Here is a 17,429-nt window from a genome sequence, read left to right as displayed (position 1 = left end):
GTTCACTATGTCATTATTTTACCTAATTGAGACTGCTGTCGTTTTCTTTTTTTTAACTCAGAAAAATGCCCCAATGTTCCAGCGCATGGAGCCTTCATCTCTTCCTCAGGAGATCATTTCCAATGCCAAAGCTTTGCCTTACCTTCAGCAAGACACTATTTCAGGACTGTAAGTGCAGATGTTTGAGTAAACAATACCACCTTGGCTTTCGTGTTTGTAATCCTAGGACAAATTCCTTTTTTCACTGAATCTTACTCAAGATACAAAGCTATAGTGGTAGGGAATCTAATCTAAGAGAGATATTACAAATAAACCCAAAGATCTTGATAATAAACTATTAAATATGAACTATGAAGGAATAGAAGGTAATTGTGCTGGTTAACAGCACATTTTCAACTACTGAGATTGCAATAAAAATGCAGAACTCAAAACTTAGTCTGAACGATAAAGGTAGAATGAGAGGAGGAGAATAATCAGGAAGTCACATTGCTTTTTGATTCTTATCCATTCCTCCATTAAAACTTTCACAGTCTTGGTCTCTATTAAAGCATACTTCTCTCTCTGACTGGGTTCGTCGAACATGTTACCCTTTGTTTGCTTGAAACTCAGTGTGTTATGTAGATATCATTCAGTGAACCTTCTGGTAAAGATTATATGCACCTCTGGAAAGATTTCCTATGTTTCAGCCATTTCTGAGGCAATTTTGATAAGCAACAGTTCACCTTAACAAGCATTACATTGACTTTAAAAATTATATTTAGAAACAAAAATATTAATGCTTTTGATTCAAACAGTATTTTGGAAGAGTCACCCCCTCGTTTTTTAACACAATCTCTAACCTATCTTACTATCTCACTACTGTACTTCTTGACAAAACTAAGTTACAAATCTATAAGCATTTCTTATTTCCATCATCCAGAATTAAAAATGTGAATATACTGTCAATGGAGTATAATGTGTAATTTTGACTGGTTTCAGGGTTTTTTTACTTTTATTATATGATAATGTCAACAGTACGAGATAGTAGTTGTTTGGTTCTTTTCATTGTAAAATAATAATAATAATAATAATAATAATAATAATAATAATAATAATAATAATAATAATAATAATAATAATAATAATAATAATAATAATAATAATAATAATAATAATAATTGCACAGTCAGATGTTCAGACTGGATTTGGCATTTTTGTCTACCTATCGAGTCCTTACCAAGTACCTGAGATAGGCAGATGTGGATGTTTGATGGTATTACAGATATTGTCTCAGGATGTTGTTGTTGGTGGTGGTGGTGGTGGTGGTCACACAGTCAGCCAGATGTTTAGATTGGATTTGGCATTTTTATCCATCTATCAAGTCCTTCCCAAGGACCTGGAATAGGTAGATATTTGGTTGTGTTAAAGATATTATTACAAGATGTAAGTTGTTCCAATTAAAACTGCCATTTGCAATTGATTGATAGTGATTTTGTCAATGTTGATGGTGTTCAAGTGGTGCTTTAGATGTTTTGGGACTGCACCCTTAGAAACCAATCACTATTGGTACTATTTTTGCTTTGTTTTGTCAGAGTTGTTCTACTTCTATTTACAAGTTTTTGTATTCTGTGATTTTCTCTAGTTCTTTCTCTTCTATTCTGCTTTCTCCAGGTTTTGCAATGTCCACTATCCAGCTTTTTGTCATTCTTGGCGTAGTTTGATTATGTTTTAGTGGGGTTTTTTGTATGGGTGTGTTTTTAGAACAGGCCCGTTATTTAATTTGATTTTAGAACTGCCTATATTTATCATGGTTTTTATTATCGCCTGTTCACCGCCCTGAGTCCCGTAAGGGAGATAGGGCGGTATATAAATTCAATAAATAAATAAATAAATAAATAAATAAATTGTTAAGTCTGGGATGTTATGTTATGTTATGCTTGAATTCTAAAGTCCCAGAGCATTTTAGCTTGTTTTTTATTAGTTTGACTATTTTGTGGCCTTACCAATTCTCACTTACAGGCAAATGGTATTTCTTGCAGATCTTTCAATTGCTACTTTATTATGCCTTTGTTTGTAGTCGTGTCTGCCCTGCCGTCTTCTTGCAGCAATTAACTAGGTGCTTTCTGTTGCTGTCTTCTCAATGCTGTCTTTGTATGTATTTGTTCTTAAGGGTTGGTCTTACACAACCAGAATTAGCCTCTCTATCTCTTTTTTTCAACTTTCCTACTCCTAGCCATTTGCCAGGTCTTGTTATTATATATGTCTTCTATTGTTTTAATGTTCTGGTCATGTAATGCTTTGCCTTACCATATCTATTTTTCTAATCTTCATTTTGTCTTTCTTGTAGGCCAGTTTGGTCTCTCCAGTACTCAGTATGGTATACTGGTATACTAGCTTTAGTGCATCTTCTTCACTATCCTTCAGATATTCTTCCAATGCCCTTTTTTTATTTCCTCAACTTCTAGTGCACTCACAACATTTCACACCCACCTATTTTCCTTGGTAAATAGAATCTGTCATTGCATGGATGAAGGGAATGATTCATTGTCATTATTTTTCTGGTTTTCCTATCAAGGGCTTTTAATTCTGCTTGAGTCCAGTCCATTATTCCAGTTGTGTATCTAATAACTAGAATTGTCAAAATGTGAATTGCCTTAATGGTGAGTTTGGACTTCAATATCTTCATCAATCTCATGATCTATTTACTTCTAACCTTCTTCTTGTCTCTAGTGCTCTTGATGGCAGCTTGAAAGATCCCCAAATATTTGTGGTGATTGTCTTTCAAACTCTTGCTGCTATTTCCATAGAGCATTTTGATTCCTTCAGATTTCACTATTTTTCCCTTGTTAAGGATCACATTTGTCTAGTCCAAATTCTATTATAATATCTTGGTTTTATATATATGGACAGTATTGAGCAGTGATTCTATGTCAGATGTTGTTTTTCCACTCAGATCATTCACATGAAGGAGGTGAGATAGCTTGGCAGAAATTTTTGATATTTGATAGTCATGGCCTGATTTGTTCAATATTGTTGACAGAGGAATCAGTGCAATGACAAACAACAATGGTGAGAGTGAGTCTCCTTGAAAGATTCCTCTGTTGATATTAACCTCTTCCAGAGCATCACCATTAACCAGCAACTGTGTCTTCTATTGTATCACTGGTCTTTCATGAAGCTTCTGATGTTTCTACTGATTCCTGTTATTTCTAGGCATTTGATTATCCAATCATGTGGCAAGGAGTTGAATACCTTCTTTTAAGCAATACAAGCCACAATCAGTTTGATCTTCTTTCTCTTGCAGTTTTCTAAAATCTTATTGTCAGTTAGGTAGTTTCCTTTCTGCTAAGGTGGAAAGAACTTTTTTTTTCAGCTAGATGCTGTTGGACTGTATCAGCTACCACAGTAGCTAGCAATTTGAAAGTTGTTGGTAAGCAGGTAATTGGCCTATAGTTGCCTGGTGCTTTCTCTTTTGTTGGATCTTTCATTATTAGGTAAGTTTTGTCAGATGTTAACCAATCTCCAATTTCACCTCCTTGCAGAATGTTCTTGTCATTGAGTGGCTGTAGACCAGACAGGTATTTTAACAAAAAAACATGCAGTTAATCTTCATCTAGTGCTGATCAGTTCTTGATCTTCCTTGCAGTTTCTCCACCATTTCTGCCATTACTACAAGTTTTTTCATTTCAACTTTTTTTTTTATTCTTAGCCACCTCTTTTATCCAAGCTGCATTATTGTTGTAATTCTTATTCCATAGCTGCCCAGAACTCCACTGTTTCTTCTTCATCAAGTGTTGACTAGTTTTCTGCATTCTCTCCATTGATCGATTGGTAGAACGTTTCTGGTTTGACTGATATTGGAAATTCTGCATACTGTCTGCTGAACTTACAAATCCCACTACCTATCTGCTGGTCTTCTTGGTTGCAGCTGTTATTCATTGCTTTATTATTTCTAGTGCTTCAGAAGGATGGGCAAATAACAACAGTGGGCTTTCCTAAAACCTGGCATGGATCTGGCAAGTTTTCCCTTGGAAAATAATTTTATGGCATGTTCGTTTTTGACATTGGTAATCATTAGCTCACTCTTTTCCAACAAAAGCATGTCATTCATTGTGAAATATCTTTTTTCCCTGGGACCGATGTTTTATCTTGGTGAAGGTGGGAAAACAGTTAGAGGAAGTTACAGGAAGATGTATTCTCTTTTCATTTCAAATTGGACTATCTTTATAGGAACAGCCGTAGTGGATTCCCCTCCCTGAGTCCACTCTCTCCCCAAGAGATATTCCAGTTGGCATGTATGGATTCAGCCCATGGAGAGTATCAAGAACAGCAATCTCTGGTAAATAAATGTACCATTTATTAAAAATGCTTGTCTGCTTTTCATTGATTTCAGAAAAGCAGTTCAAGTCAAATTGTGTCTGTACTGTTGAAAAAACTTATTGATTGCAAATGGTGTTATATTATTATATTATATAATTATATTATATCACATTTATAAAATATATTGAATAATATATTGCATATATTGTATGCTGTATATTGTATACACTATTATACAATACATATACAATATGTAATGATATTCTATTGCATTATATTATTGTATGATATATTATAATGCCTATTTTATTAATCTTACTAATCTTACTTTATTTTCCTGTCTCGGTTTTAGGAAGCCTCATATTCCCGGAAAATACCTTATCTTTGACTATGAAACCTGTTATTTATTTATTTAGAAATTTTATATTGCCAAGCCATTAAAGGCTTTAAAGGTGACAACCAGCACCTTGAATTGCACCCAGAAGCAATCAGCAACCAATGTAGTTCCAGCAGGAGAAATGATACATGTGCACACCAAGGTCTCCACAAAACCATGTGGGTTGCTGCATTTTGCACCAACTGGAGCTTCCAGATGCTCTTCTTGGGCAGCCTCATGTAGAGAACATTGTGAAAGACAGGAGGTGACTAGGGCATGAATGACTGTGGGTAGGGATTGTTGGTCCAGGAAAAGGTATAACTGGCGCACAACCCGCAGTTGCACAAAGGCACTCCTGGCCACGACTGCCACCTGCTCTTTGAGCAGGAATCATGAGCCCAGGAGAACCCCCAGTTTATACACAGGGTCTGTTTGGGGCAATGCCACCAGTACCGAGCCCTGCGGGACCCTGCAAAGCAGTGGGTGAGGGCTGGATCTCTCACCTCCTATTAATACCGACTGAGAGTGGCTACAGAGGAAGGAAGTGAACCAGGATAGCACAGAGCCCCCCAACTCCCAATCCCCGAAGCTTCTCCAGAAGGATACCATAGTTGATGGTATCAAAAGCCACCAAGAGGTCAAAGAGAGCAAGGATAGATACACTACCCCCTTCCCGCTCCCACCAGAAATCATCAAAAAGTGCAACCCATATCCAGGCCTGAATCCTGACTGGTAGCACTCTAGATAATCCATAAACCACCTTCTCAACCACCTTCCCTAAAAAGGGAAGATTGGAGATAGGTCGGAAATTATCCAACAGGGTGGAATCCAACAATGACAACTTAAGAAGAGGGCAGTCCACAGCCTACTTAAAGTGCTGGGGCATTACCCCCTCCTGTAGAGAAGCATTAATCACCACTAGAGTCTACCACCTGTCACCTCCCGGGAAGCTTTTACAAGCCAGGAGGGACATGGGTCTAAAACACAGGTGCTTGCACGCATAATCCTGTCCACTTCCTCAGGAGCAACAGGATCAAACTGTTCCCAGATAACAGGGCAAGAACCTGCCTCAGGGGCCTCCATCAGACCAGAAACCATGCCAGTATATAACTGGGAACAAAGTTGAGCTATTTTGTCTTCCAGAAAATCTGCAAATTCCTCAGCACACCCCTTCAGGTGGACCTCAGTCTCCTTCCCCAGGAGGAGACGGCTCACCTAAAAGAGTGTCACTGGTCAATTATCTGCAGACGCAACTAGTGCGGAGAAGTATTTGCACTTCGCCACACAAATCACCACGAGGTAGGCCTTAATAGCAGCACTTACCCATGTTTAATCGAGTTCATCCTTTGTCTTCCACCAGCGGCGCTCTAGATGTCTCTTCTTCCGTTTCATCCCTCTCAGTTCCTCTGAATACCATGGAGGGCAGAGCGGTCTACAGATGAGGAGAGGCTGCATGGATACAATCCTACCCAGAGTCTCAGTCACCTTCCTATTCTAAATAGTGACTAAGAGCTCAACTGGACTGTGCAGCAGATCTGCAGTTATAACCCCAGTTCCTTCTGGAACCTATCTGGGTCCAGTAGTTGATGGGGGGGGTGAACCAATAGGTCTTGCCTCCCTGAGGGGGGTACAGCTCTCAAGACACTCATTGCCACCAGACTGTGATCTGAACATGACAGGGAGACCAAAGATAAATCCATCAATTCCAGGTCCCTTAGGCAGTGCTCCAACAAGAACACTAACTCGGGTGTGTGACCACTATTCCTAGTCGGGCCCTGGATAATCTGGGATAGACCCATGGAAGTCATGGTTTCCATGAAATCCCGGGCTACCTCTGACCCCACCCCAGGGATGGCAGATTGAAGTCCCCCAGAACTATAAGCCTGGGGAACCCCACTGCCAGGCCTGCGGTGAGGTCCAGGAGCCTAGATAGGGAAGCTGCCACAGAGTAGGGAGGCTGGTACAGCAGCAGCAATCCCACCTGATCCTTTGAACCCAACCTAAAAAAAAAAAAAGGTCTCACAGCTGGGCACTTGTGAAACCATGCCACTGGAGGCTGCCAGAGATTCTCTGATAACAACAGCCACACCCCCTCCCCAGCCCTGAGGTCTAGGCTGCTGCAATGCTCAATAATCCACTGGGCACATTTCTGAGAGGGGAATACCTCCCTCTGGGCCAGCCAGGTCTCAGTTATACAAGCCAGATTATTCTTTTTCCAAAGTTCTTCTGTGGGATATAATATTGAAACTGGGTCATCTCAAATAGTTAATAATTATAACCCTGAAATGCTGATAGTCCTAGAAAGAGATCCTGATAGCTACATTTAAGTCTTTGTAGATCCTGTTGATGAAACTTTCACCATAACAATGTGCTGCTTCACCATTAGACATTAACAGAGAAGATTTTTGGTAGCAAGAATTCATCCATTCCGGATAAGAATAATAGATCCATTGCAGTAACATACATAACCATTACTTTTGCTATCAGTATTAGTAACAATCCTTTTTTAAAAAAATATGGATTTGTTTATCACCAGTTTAATCTCAGTTTAATTGGTCAGTATTCCATGAGAGATTCATTGCTGAGGTTTTGGTCACCTCATATATAATTCGTAAAATTACTGCTCAAATAGATACCCTAGTATCTACTTCATTTTAGGTATCCTAGATGAAAACGTGGAAGCATACTACAGAACTTATTATTTTTTCTTTTTAGAGTTTTCTTTTGTCATTGTGGATTTCTAGAGATCTAGAAGTATACAATCCAGTGGTGGGATTCAGCCGATTCTCACCACTTTGGCAGAACTGGTAGCTAATTTTTTGATGCCCAGGCCCAGAATGGACTTCCGGAAGCGGCATCCACATAGCGAACCGGTTGTTCACATATTTGAATCCCACCACTGGTACAATCTATGGAGATGTTAAAAGACGATTAACTATTTAATAATAGTGATAAGTAGGCATTGCAGGAAGTTTGACTGAATTATGGTGATGGTAAATATTTTAAGCTATAAAGAGGTATGTGTTGCAAAGATTTAGTAAAATAGCTATTACATAAAATATACTCAACTATCATTAAAGCAAGTTATATTTTCAAGGTACTATCAATGTTAGAAATGCAATTTTTGACTTTATGTTTGTTACAGTTGTTAATTCTGGTTATCATTCTACTGATTGGTTTGTTCTCATTGCATATAATCATTTCATCAGGTGGGTTATTCAGCGATAAACAATAATAGACAATGCTTTGGAGCTTTTGTTCATTTTGTCTTCAATTGCTGGTGTTCATGTTCGAAAATCAAATTGTTGAATCATATCACACAAATGTGAATTACATACCTCTGACCCACACTTGCAGCCACCTTATTACCTGGTGGCATTCATGTCTGCATATGTAAATATGTGTGTGTATGTGTGCACACATTCGTGCACCACCTTTGTTGAAATCCAATGCTGTATAATTGTGCATTTATTTCCACTCTTCTCTGTGTGCTTCTCAGAATGCTGCACTCTATCCATAAATTTTGTATTACACGCACATACATACATTATGCCTTTTTAGACTTTCTGTGCTTGAAAAGAACACATAAGCAATCTTTTGTCAGACTTCTGTTTGGAGACTGATATACTATTCCTAATTTTTTTTTAGCTAACAACAATAAAAATCCATTTTGATCATTGAGCATAACAAAAGATAAACGGCAAAAGCATTACATAAGCATCTAAAAAAATTGATTTGGGGGATATTCCTGGCAAAACTTTTTACTGATGATTAAGTAGATGGATGGTTGATGGAGGTAAATATATACAAACACACTCAGAAACACACACACACAAAATCACACTTATGAACCAGCAGGCTTTAAAAAACAAATCACTGAGGCTTTGGAGCCAGATTTATATCAGGAAGGCACTTACATCTAATCCTGAAATTGGGTTTAATTTTTATTTATTTTAATCCAAACTTGATGTCTGAATGCAAGAAAATGTATGCTGAAAAAGCAGGCAGTCTGAATTTCCCTGATTTGTTAGACTGAAACGAATATTTTTTTTTTAAGCATTACAGATATAGTTACTGTTTGTAATTGTGTTAAACACATCCAGCATACTTAAGAAGGGCAGGTTCATTCTCTCTTGCCAACAAAAAGCATTCACTATGCTTCCTTTAAACCCTGTTCTCAAGCCATTCCCACCACATGGATAGAAACAACGCCAGCAGAAAAATGGCAAGCAGTATAACCAAATGAAATCCCATGAGTTTGGCTGTGTGTTTATTTCCAGGAGCCAGAAATTAGAGAGCTTAAAAGAGTGCAGCCCTCTAACTGTGGCAGTTATCTCCCGGTGGATACTCAGGAACGAGCTGTATCTGGGAGGGCTTCTTCCATGCCACGCCTGACTGTGGATCCCCAGGTAAAACCAGGTGAAATGATGACTAACAACAGGACTATATCATTACAGGAGATACATGACCCTTTCCTACAGGAGGTTTTTGCTTTATTTGAACAGTGAAACAGGCTGAAATTTGTCACTGATACCAATTCAATTGGCTCCCTATGAATGTGAAACATTCCTTTAATTCTAGTATTACAGATTCTGAACACAGTGCCCCAATGAGACAAGGAAGACTCCAATCCTGTTTTACAGATGGAAGTTGGAATATCTGTCCTGAACTACAACAATACAAATCATTATAATTAAGTCTCTCTTAATTTGCCCGGCTACCACCTTAATCAGTCCATAAACCTTCTTCCAAGACTTCCGTGACCCTGGACAGCAGAGATTGGAGAGAGCCATCTTCCTGTTCTATTTCAACCAAGCCTATTGTCGATTATAGCAAGAATCCCAACCATTTGAAATAATCCTTCTACTTCTGTCATCTGGATATATTTTTCCCTTTAAACTTAGCCACTTTCTCTTTCAAGCTTCATTGTCCTAATATACTTGTCTACATGCCTGCTGCCAAGCATCCTGTCCTGGTCAGTCTTGGCCATAATCCATGTATTTGTCTGTTGAGCAGATTTTTTTTCTGTTTGTCTGTCTTGTAATCACTTTTGATTAACAGAGAGATAAAATACCTTCTCAGGTTTGTAATCATAATTTATACATTTTTTCAGTGATCAAGATTTCGATATCAGATTCTCCCACTCTGAAGGCACTTGGGCTGGGTTATTCTCCCATTGCTTGGAAAAGGAATTTGAGAAAGAAATAATGGCCTGTTCCATACAGTATCCATGTTCCGGCCCAAAGATGGCCCACATACTGTTGACCTCTTATTACCCACAAACTCCTGAGACAAGCTAAAGCCAGTATAAATGATCTAGCCTGGAAGTAGCATTTTCCTTGGGAAGAAAGGAGAAGACTTCCCATATAAATAAAGTCTCATGGAAGGGATCTGAAATTTTGAACGCCAATTTACTTGCTGCAGAACTTCATTTTCCTATCTGGCTGCCAGACTTTTTGTCCCCATGACCATTGTTACTGTGAGTGCCAAAACATTGGACAACAATGTTGCCTGACAGAGTAAAAGATACATTATGGGGCAGAATTTTTCATATCTCCCTGTCTCAAAGGTTCTGTGTATGAGCTCAAAGTCTTGTAGCTTTTGCAGATTTGTTAGATTATTAAATTATCAATCTGATATTGGTATTGCTATCAGCATCACATAACCCAATCAGTTTTTCTCTTCTATCTCTTCTTGTATCATACTTTCCAGTTGTACAAAACTCAAATGTTTCCCTACCCTGAAATTCCAGTACTTTGATATAAATAGGGCTTCTCTGAAGCATTGCTTTGGAAAAAGTAGAATCAGTGGAAAGGAAAGAAGAGGAAATTTTAAGATTCAAAAAACATAAAAAGTAAAACAAGCAGACAAAGGGTCAGGAAGCAGGCTGAGAATGGATACCATGAAATTGCAAGTTAGATGAGTAAATAATGTTAAATAAAGTTTTATTTTCATTTAGTACAACAAAGGCCTAGTATCAAAGTGATAAATGTATGGCTGAATTGTTCCAGTTGAGTCTTCAAGAGTGGAGCCATATAAATAAAATATGAAAGAAATACCTAGAACCTAGAACTCAGATGTTAGAAGGAAGACTAGAGTAAAGCTCTTTTTCTGACAACATGTAAATTTTCTGTGTATAGGCAAAGCGTTTATATGGAAAGTAATTTGGCCACGTGAAGTCTAAGCTGCAAATTGGATTAATTGGAATGATAGATTATTACTTTGAATTAATACAAGCCAGATACAGAGTAATTAATTCACAGGAAAAATAGATCATACAAGGGTTACTCTGAATACTCTGAATCATATTCAGAGTATGATTCAGATCATAATCTGAATTTTGGATGGCTTTAAGTATACAATAATGCCCAATAGCAATTTTGGATAATGGATATTTTATTCTCTTGCAAAAATTGCAGTAGATTTCCTTTTTGTCCTTCCTTTTCTAGCTTTTCTTCCCTTTCTTTTGAACTTATCAATTTTAGTAGACTTATTGCAATTCAGGTTTTGTTCCAAGATTTAATTTTAGCTGACAAATCTATTCCTAGGTAAGCTAGAGAAAGCTATTGTTCTATATGAGTACAAATGTCCTTGCAAAGTGAAAAAAACACAATCTGTTTCCCTGAAGTATTTCCCCTTTTAAAGCTAATTACTTTTTTAAAAAGTGAACATTCTATGTCTTATTTTAATGTTAGCAGGAGAGAGCGTCAGTATGGTACAGTGGTTAAGGTATTGCAGATTCTAGTCCACCCTCAGCCACAGAGGTTCATGGGATAACTTTGGCCTAATTACTGTCTCTCAATTCAACCTATCCCAAGGGTTGTGGCTGTGAGGAACATAAGGAGAGGAGTGTTAAAACCTTGAAATCCTGAACATTAATCAATCAGTAAGCAAGGCACCATTACTGATTAAGCTAGGCCATATTACAGGCATGCTAATACTGAAAGAAGTGATTAAGCTTTTCTCTGCCAGTCCTGATCTCTCTCAGTAGAAAAGAGTGAAAGGTGCATTTCAGAACACATTTAAAATTAATTTCCAGACTCCCGTAGAGTGTATTTCATTATTACGTGAAATAGTTTGGCTTATATTCATTCAGTTCAAAAGAATAGACTCTCTCTTTTAGCCTAACACCATTAGCCTATGTGGATTTAACACCTGATCTATCAACCTCTCTCATTTCAAGCAGATTTAAAAGTATGTAGGCCAAGCTGTCCGGCCAAAATTCTCAGTCCTTGTTGTTTAGACAATAGATCTGGGATGCGAAGATTTGAGTAACTAAACAATGAATTAGGTGACACCAAGAACATGACTAATATCGGTTCTGCTCTGCCTGAAAAGTGATTAGAGTTCCCCAAAGAGTTGGTGGTGTTATTACTCCTGTTACAATTGCAAGGTTTGGGGAACACATGGAACTTCTGTTACTGTAGAAACAGATGTGCTTTACTTTGTTGTGTTGAATGGGAGACCCTAGATGAATATTAGAAAGGATAGTCCCAGTCCAAGCTCTTGGTCTCTGATGGGATCTATGCAGAATTGGGAAAATGGGCCCCAACATAAAAACTATCATCCCAGAGGTATTCCACCTTGATGGGCAAGCCAAATGCTTCCTTTATGAGAACTAGTTTTGGTACCAGGCTAGAAACCAGGAGAATGTCAGTTCTAGCTCCACCTTAGGCATGACAGCTGGCTCGGTAACTTTGAATTAATCACACTTTGCAGCCCAATCACAGGATTGTTGTTGTGGAGAAAATAGGAGGAGGAAGGAGTGTTAAGTATGTTAGCCACCTTTAGTTATTTATAAAATTAATAATAAAAAGATTGGCTGCTTGGCATGAAAGTCAGAGCAATAGCAATAACACTTAGACTTATATACCGCTTCACAGTGTTTTACAGCCCTCTTTAAGCGGTTTACAGAGTCAGCATTTTGCCCCCAACTATATGGGTCCTCATTTTACCGACCTCGAAAGGATGGAAGGCTGAGTCAACCTTGAGCCCAGTGAGACTCGAACTGCCAAACTGCTGTCAGCTGGCAATCAGTGGATGTAGCCTGCAATACTGCATTCTAATCACTGCACCACCAGAGAACAGTGTGATGCAGTCAGTTACTGTCCAGTAGATGAACGCTGATAGGCTGAAAACTTTGTGCGCTTTTTGAATGAGGAAGACAAGCTTTGATTGACTTTTGGTCCTCTGTGAGCACTATAGGCTGAGAAAAACTAAATATGCTGACTCCTACATCCTGATCACTTAAAAAGAGCAGAACGTTCAACCATGCATCATTTCAATTCAAATCTTCAATGCAGAAGCTTTGGGCAGTGCAAAGCCTGATCATGTGAAAGTGCTCATTATCTGTCTATAAAACCAAATTTGTTCTGCTTCTACTTATTTCATTACTCACAAGAGTACAAAGATGCAAACACTGGACATACTGTAGGGCCTAGGGCAGGGGTAGGCAACCTCAGGCTATGCTGACTCAGGAATTCTGGGAGTTGAAGTCCATGAGTCATAAAAGAGCTGAGGTTGCCTACCCCTGGCCTAGGGGAAGGCAAAATAGATAAGCTTATATTAGCCAAAACAAATAGTAAAAAGGTGTTATATCCTCCACATCTCTCTGATATTAAAATGTCTTCATACTTAGCCAAATGAGATAACTCCCTGTGAGAGCAACTATACTTAACTAACAAATCCAGCTGCTGAAACCAGCAGTCACTTGCCAACCTTTAATCCTTCTTCCATTCTGGGATACATTTCTAGGTAGTAACAGATCCTGGCTCCATGAGACGCTCATTTTCTACCATCCGAGATAAACGGACAAATTCCTCCTGGCTGGATGAGTTCTCAATGGAAAGGAGCAGTGAAAATACCTACAAGTCTCGTCGTCGCAGTTACCATTCTGCACTGCACCTGTCTTCACGCCGTCTCAACACAGACTCAGGTAACTGAGGATGGGTGGGACTTTTTAAAATACTTCTTAAGGATGAAGTAAGCTGGACTCTTCCGAAGCCACCGAATGATTATCTTTCTCCAACAAAATTGAGTAAAGTTAGAAAACACTAGGGCTATGCGCAGATCTGGATATGAACTCACCATGTCTTTCCTAGGATCAAAAGTCAACCCAGCTGAAGATGCAGCTGTTTTAAAGAGTTTCCATCAGGTATTACATTCACAGCCACACACTCTCTGAATTGTTCTTTGTCTTTTGAGTCTGGATCTTTGCACCGCCTCAAAAATGCAGACTGCTTGTTGAAAGACTACTTCTTCAGCTTACATGGATAGTTTTTAAATAGGATCTATTTTAAATCATCATCTCTTGCTCAGCTTTGCTAGTTCTATACTATTTAAAATATGTTACTACTCTTACAGATAGCATTGGTTTTCAACTGCTAATGGGCCCTCACCCATCTAAAAGCTAATTTATTCAAGTTCCAATTAAATTGTATGACTTAATTATAATAGCCTTTTTTCAACACATGTCATGTAGAAAAGGCATTAACTGAAATGCAGGATATAGTATTTGATATACAAAAGTAACATTTGGATTTAGGTTTTATTCTTTCTGGTTCTGTACCTAAATTAATTCTTCTTTGCAACCATTTTAAACTAAAATTTGAACCAAATTTTAAACTAAAATTTGAATATCCTCAAAATGCATATTAGTCCTTTCTGATCAAAATCTCAGAATAAATATGGAATTTGTAAAAAGGTAATAAATTTGCAGCATTTCTATGGGATTACAATACTTGGAATCCTGCTTTCTCCAGCTGATATGCTCCTACAGTGAACAAACAAGCTCCATGATGAGGTAAAAAAGAAAGTTTTAGAAAGGAGCTTTTATTTCCAATGTTTCTGTATCATATTTTGATATTATATTGTAGATTTTTGAGCCCACCAGAAAGAACATGGTAATAAACTCTCACTTGGCATGAATTTATTTTCCATAATATTTTTTTGTAGAAACGACACTGTGTTAATTAAGATATAAAAGGTAAGATAGTGTTTTCCGGAATGATTTCCATTGTGTCAAATGTCTCAGCTTTGAAATATCACTAATAAATGGAAATTTTTCATCCATATTAACATAATGAGCAGTTTCTAACAAAAATGTTAGTCACTCTGTAGCAGCCACATGTTGTCTCTCAGATTGCTTTTTATATTTTGCCTTTTTATTTATTCATATAGCCCCATAAGTGTTCTTAACAATTTATGACTCATTTAATATGAATGCAGGAAGCAACCTTAATTTGAGACAACCCACTGGTCCATCTTACTCAGTGCTTAAATTGGGAGGGGTACTTCCCCAGTCTTACTTTGAAATGTCAAGGATAGAACTGGGGTTCTTTTGTGTGCAAAGCTTTGCAGGAGCTTTAAAAATAATTTCCAACTGGAGGAATGGGCAACACACCAACACAAATGAGAGAGATGGTTTTCTTTAGGGTTCAGGGCCAGGACAAGATACAAGTAGTCCTCCACTTATGACCACAACTGAGCCCAGAATTTATAGTGCTAAGCGAGACAGTTAAGTGACAGTTAAGTTTTACCCCATTTTACAACCTTTTTTGCCATAGTTATTAAGTGAATCACTGCAGTTGTTAAGTTAGTAACATGATTATTAAATGAATCTGGCTTCCCCATTGACTTTGCGTGTCAGAAGTTCACAAAAGGTGAACACATGACCCTGGGATACTGCAACCATCATAAATATGAATCAGTTGCCAAGCATCTGAATTTTGATCACGTGACCATGGGGAGGCTGCAATGGTCATAAGAGTGAAAAATGGTCATAACTCACTTTTTTCAGTGCCGTTGTAACTTCAAATGATCACTAAATGAACTGTTGTAAGTGGGGGACTACCTATAGTTAAATCATAAGCATTCAGAGGTGGAAGGTGAAAAGAGTTTAAAGTTCTAGATGTTAATTTTATAATGCCATTCCCTGCTTGTTCATGGAGCCTGCTGGCATAATCATCAAGTGGTACTTCTCTCTTGATTTTCCCCAGTTTCTCCTTTCTTTTCCTTGTACCTTAAGGAATCAAAGAGTAGAAGAACAGTGTAGTCTCTACAGATGTGGAAGACATATGCATTAGTGATCTAAAGAGGGAGATTTGTCTCAGGAAGGTGGATAATTTTGGAGGGTACCAGTGGTGGGATTCAAATATGTGAACAACCAGTTCTCTGTGTGGATGCTGCTTCGGAAAGTCCATTCTGGGCCTGGGCCCGGTTCTGCTGAAGTGGTGAGAACCGGCTGAATCCCACCACTGAAGGTAAACCTCCCCCCCCCCCGCTTTCTGTTTTAGGTACTGCTATTATTGCAGTTGCTTTCTGTGGTTTACCTTTTCCAAAATGTCCAGTATAAAATGTACTTTGGGCCACCTAAAGTTTGCAAAAGTTCTCAGTAGGCCTTGAATTAATTACTTCTCGATCCTTTCTTTTCAGTTAGCTTGTTACTTATGCTGAGTAGTGTAATTAAGTACACTACTGCAATTTCAGTAGTGGAAGGTGAGTGCAAATTGAAAAGCAAAGAATAACTGGTCAGTTGGTTTGGGGTATTGTCATTCACTGATCATCCGGCATTCCATGCACTACATTATTTTGGGAAGGGAGGAAGTGGTGGGGTTTTTTTTTCTTTGCCCTGTTTTTTGCAGAGACTTCAGACTGCATTTAATAATGCAATAATTAAAGATGCTGGCTGGCCCACTAATTTTGGGCAGTGATGGGGTTTCCATTGTGTGCATTCTCTTTTGTACCGTTGATATGGTCAATTCATGGTGAATTTTGCTTGCAGCTATGATTGAACTTTTTATTTTAATTATAATTGTTTTAATTTGTTTGCTGCAGGGGTTTTTTTATTATGTGCAATTTTGCTGAGCAAGAAGGTATGCAAGACATGAGAAATTTTATACTAAGAACTGAAAAGAAAGGTAGTATAATAAATAATACATGTAATAGAGGTTTAGGATGGGAACATATACTGGCAGTTAGGCAGGGATGGATTTTGTATTCCCTAAGTGAACCTTCTTCCGAACAGCTCCTCTCCTCTCCTCCCCAAAACCAAGAAAGGCATGTTAAATATCCAAAGAAGTTTTCTTTATTGTTCCATACCAATAGATAGAATCTTGCCAAACTGAAGCAGTCTCCTACCCCCATTAAGAATATATGCTGCAAATTATTAAGAATGGACTGTCTTCACTCTCTTTCTCTCACACAAACTATCTGAATTGAATTGCATCTTACTCCTCTGAAATGCATCCCTTCCCTCCTGGTCCAGTAAATTCCATCACATCTCTCCTCTCCTCTCCTTTCCTCTCCTCTCCCCTCATTTTCAATTACTCATTCTACCAGTAGTAGAGAAAGTCCATTTTCTACTATCTGCAGGATAAGATTTAGACAACTCAGATTTACAGTAGAGGTTTATTTTAAAAAAAATAAAATACACAGACAAGCACTGTCTGCCAGATTCTTCTATCCTGGGGGAGGTAATGGACTGAAAGGTGACAAGATCAAATACACAGAGGCAACCTCTCCCTCTCTATACAGAACTTTTTTTATTTCAGTCTAAGAAAACAGTTTAGCAAGTTATTTGAAGCTAACTCCATAAATCAGATTCTTTCACTTATGGATGTATAAAGCATTTCTCTATAGAAACATGTTTCCATTAGTATAATAATAATAATAATAATAATAATAATAATAATAATAATAATAATAATAATAATAATAATAATAATAATAATAATAATAATAATAATAATAATAA

At 37.9% G+C, this 17,429-nt stretch overlaps 1 protein-coding gene across 3 annotated transcripts in view; it reads left to right on the top strand.

Annotated features, from left to right (window-relative positions):
• CACNA1E (calcium voltage-gated channel subunit alpha1 E) overlaps positions 1 to 17,429 on the top strand; it is a 291,680-nt gene that overhangs the window by 266,375 nt on the left and 7,876 nt on the right. For 2 of the 3 annotated variants that reach the window (XM_015813135.1, XM_015813134.1), the window contains 3 exons: positions 62 to 168; positions 4,210 to 4,318; positions 13,430 to 13,610. In XM_015813135.1, coding sequence (XP_015668621.1) covers positions 62 to 168; positions 4,210 to 4,318; positions 13,430 to 13,610 — 397 coding nt within the window. Of the gene's footprint in view, positions 1 to 61; positions 169 to 4,209; positions 4,319 to 8,955; positions 9,085 to 13,429; positions 13,611 to 17,429 lie in introns of all 3 variants that reach the window. The other variant, XM_015813132.1, reaches the window with a different exon arrangement.

This window comes from Protobothrops mucrosquamatus, unplaced genomic scaffold (assembly GCF_001527695.2).
Source record: "Protobothrops mucrosquamatus isolate PMUCROS unplaced genomic scaffold, P.Mucros_1.0 scaffold140, whole genome shotgun sequence".
NCBI lineage: Eukaryota > Metazoa > Chordata > Lepidosauria > Squamata > Viperidae > Protobothrops > Protobothrops mucrosquamatus.
Note: the sequence above shows the minus strand (reverse complement) of the source record. Positions and strands in the feature narration are given on the sequence as shown.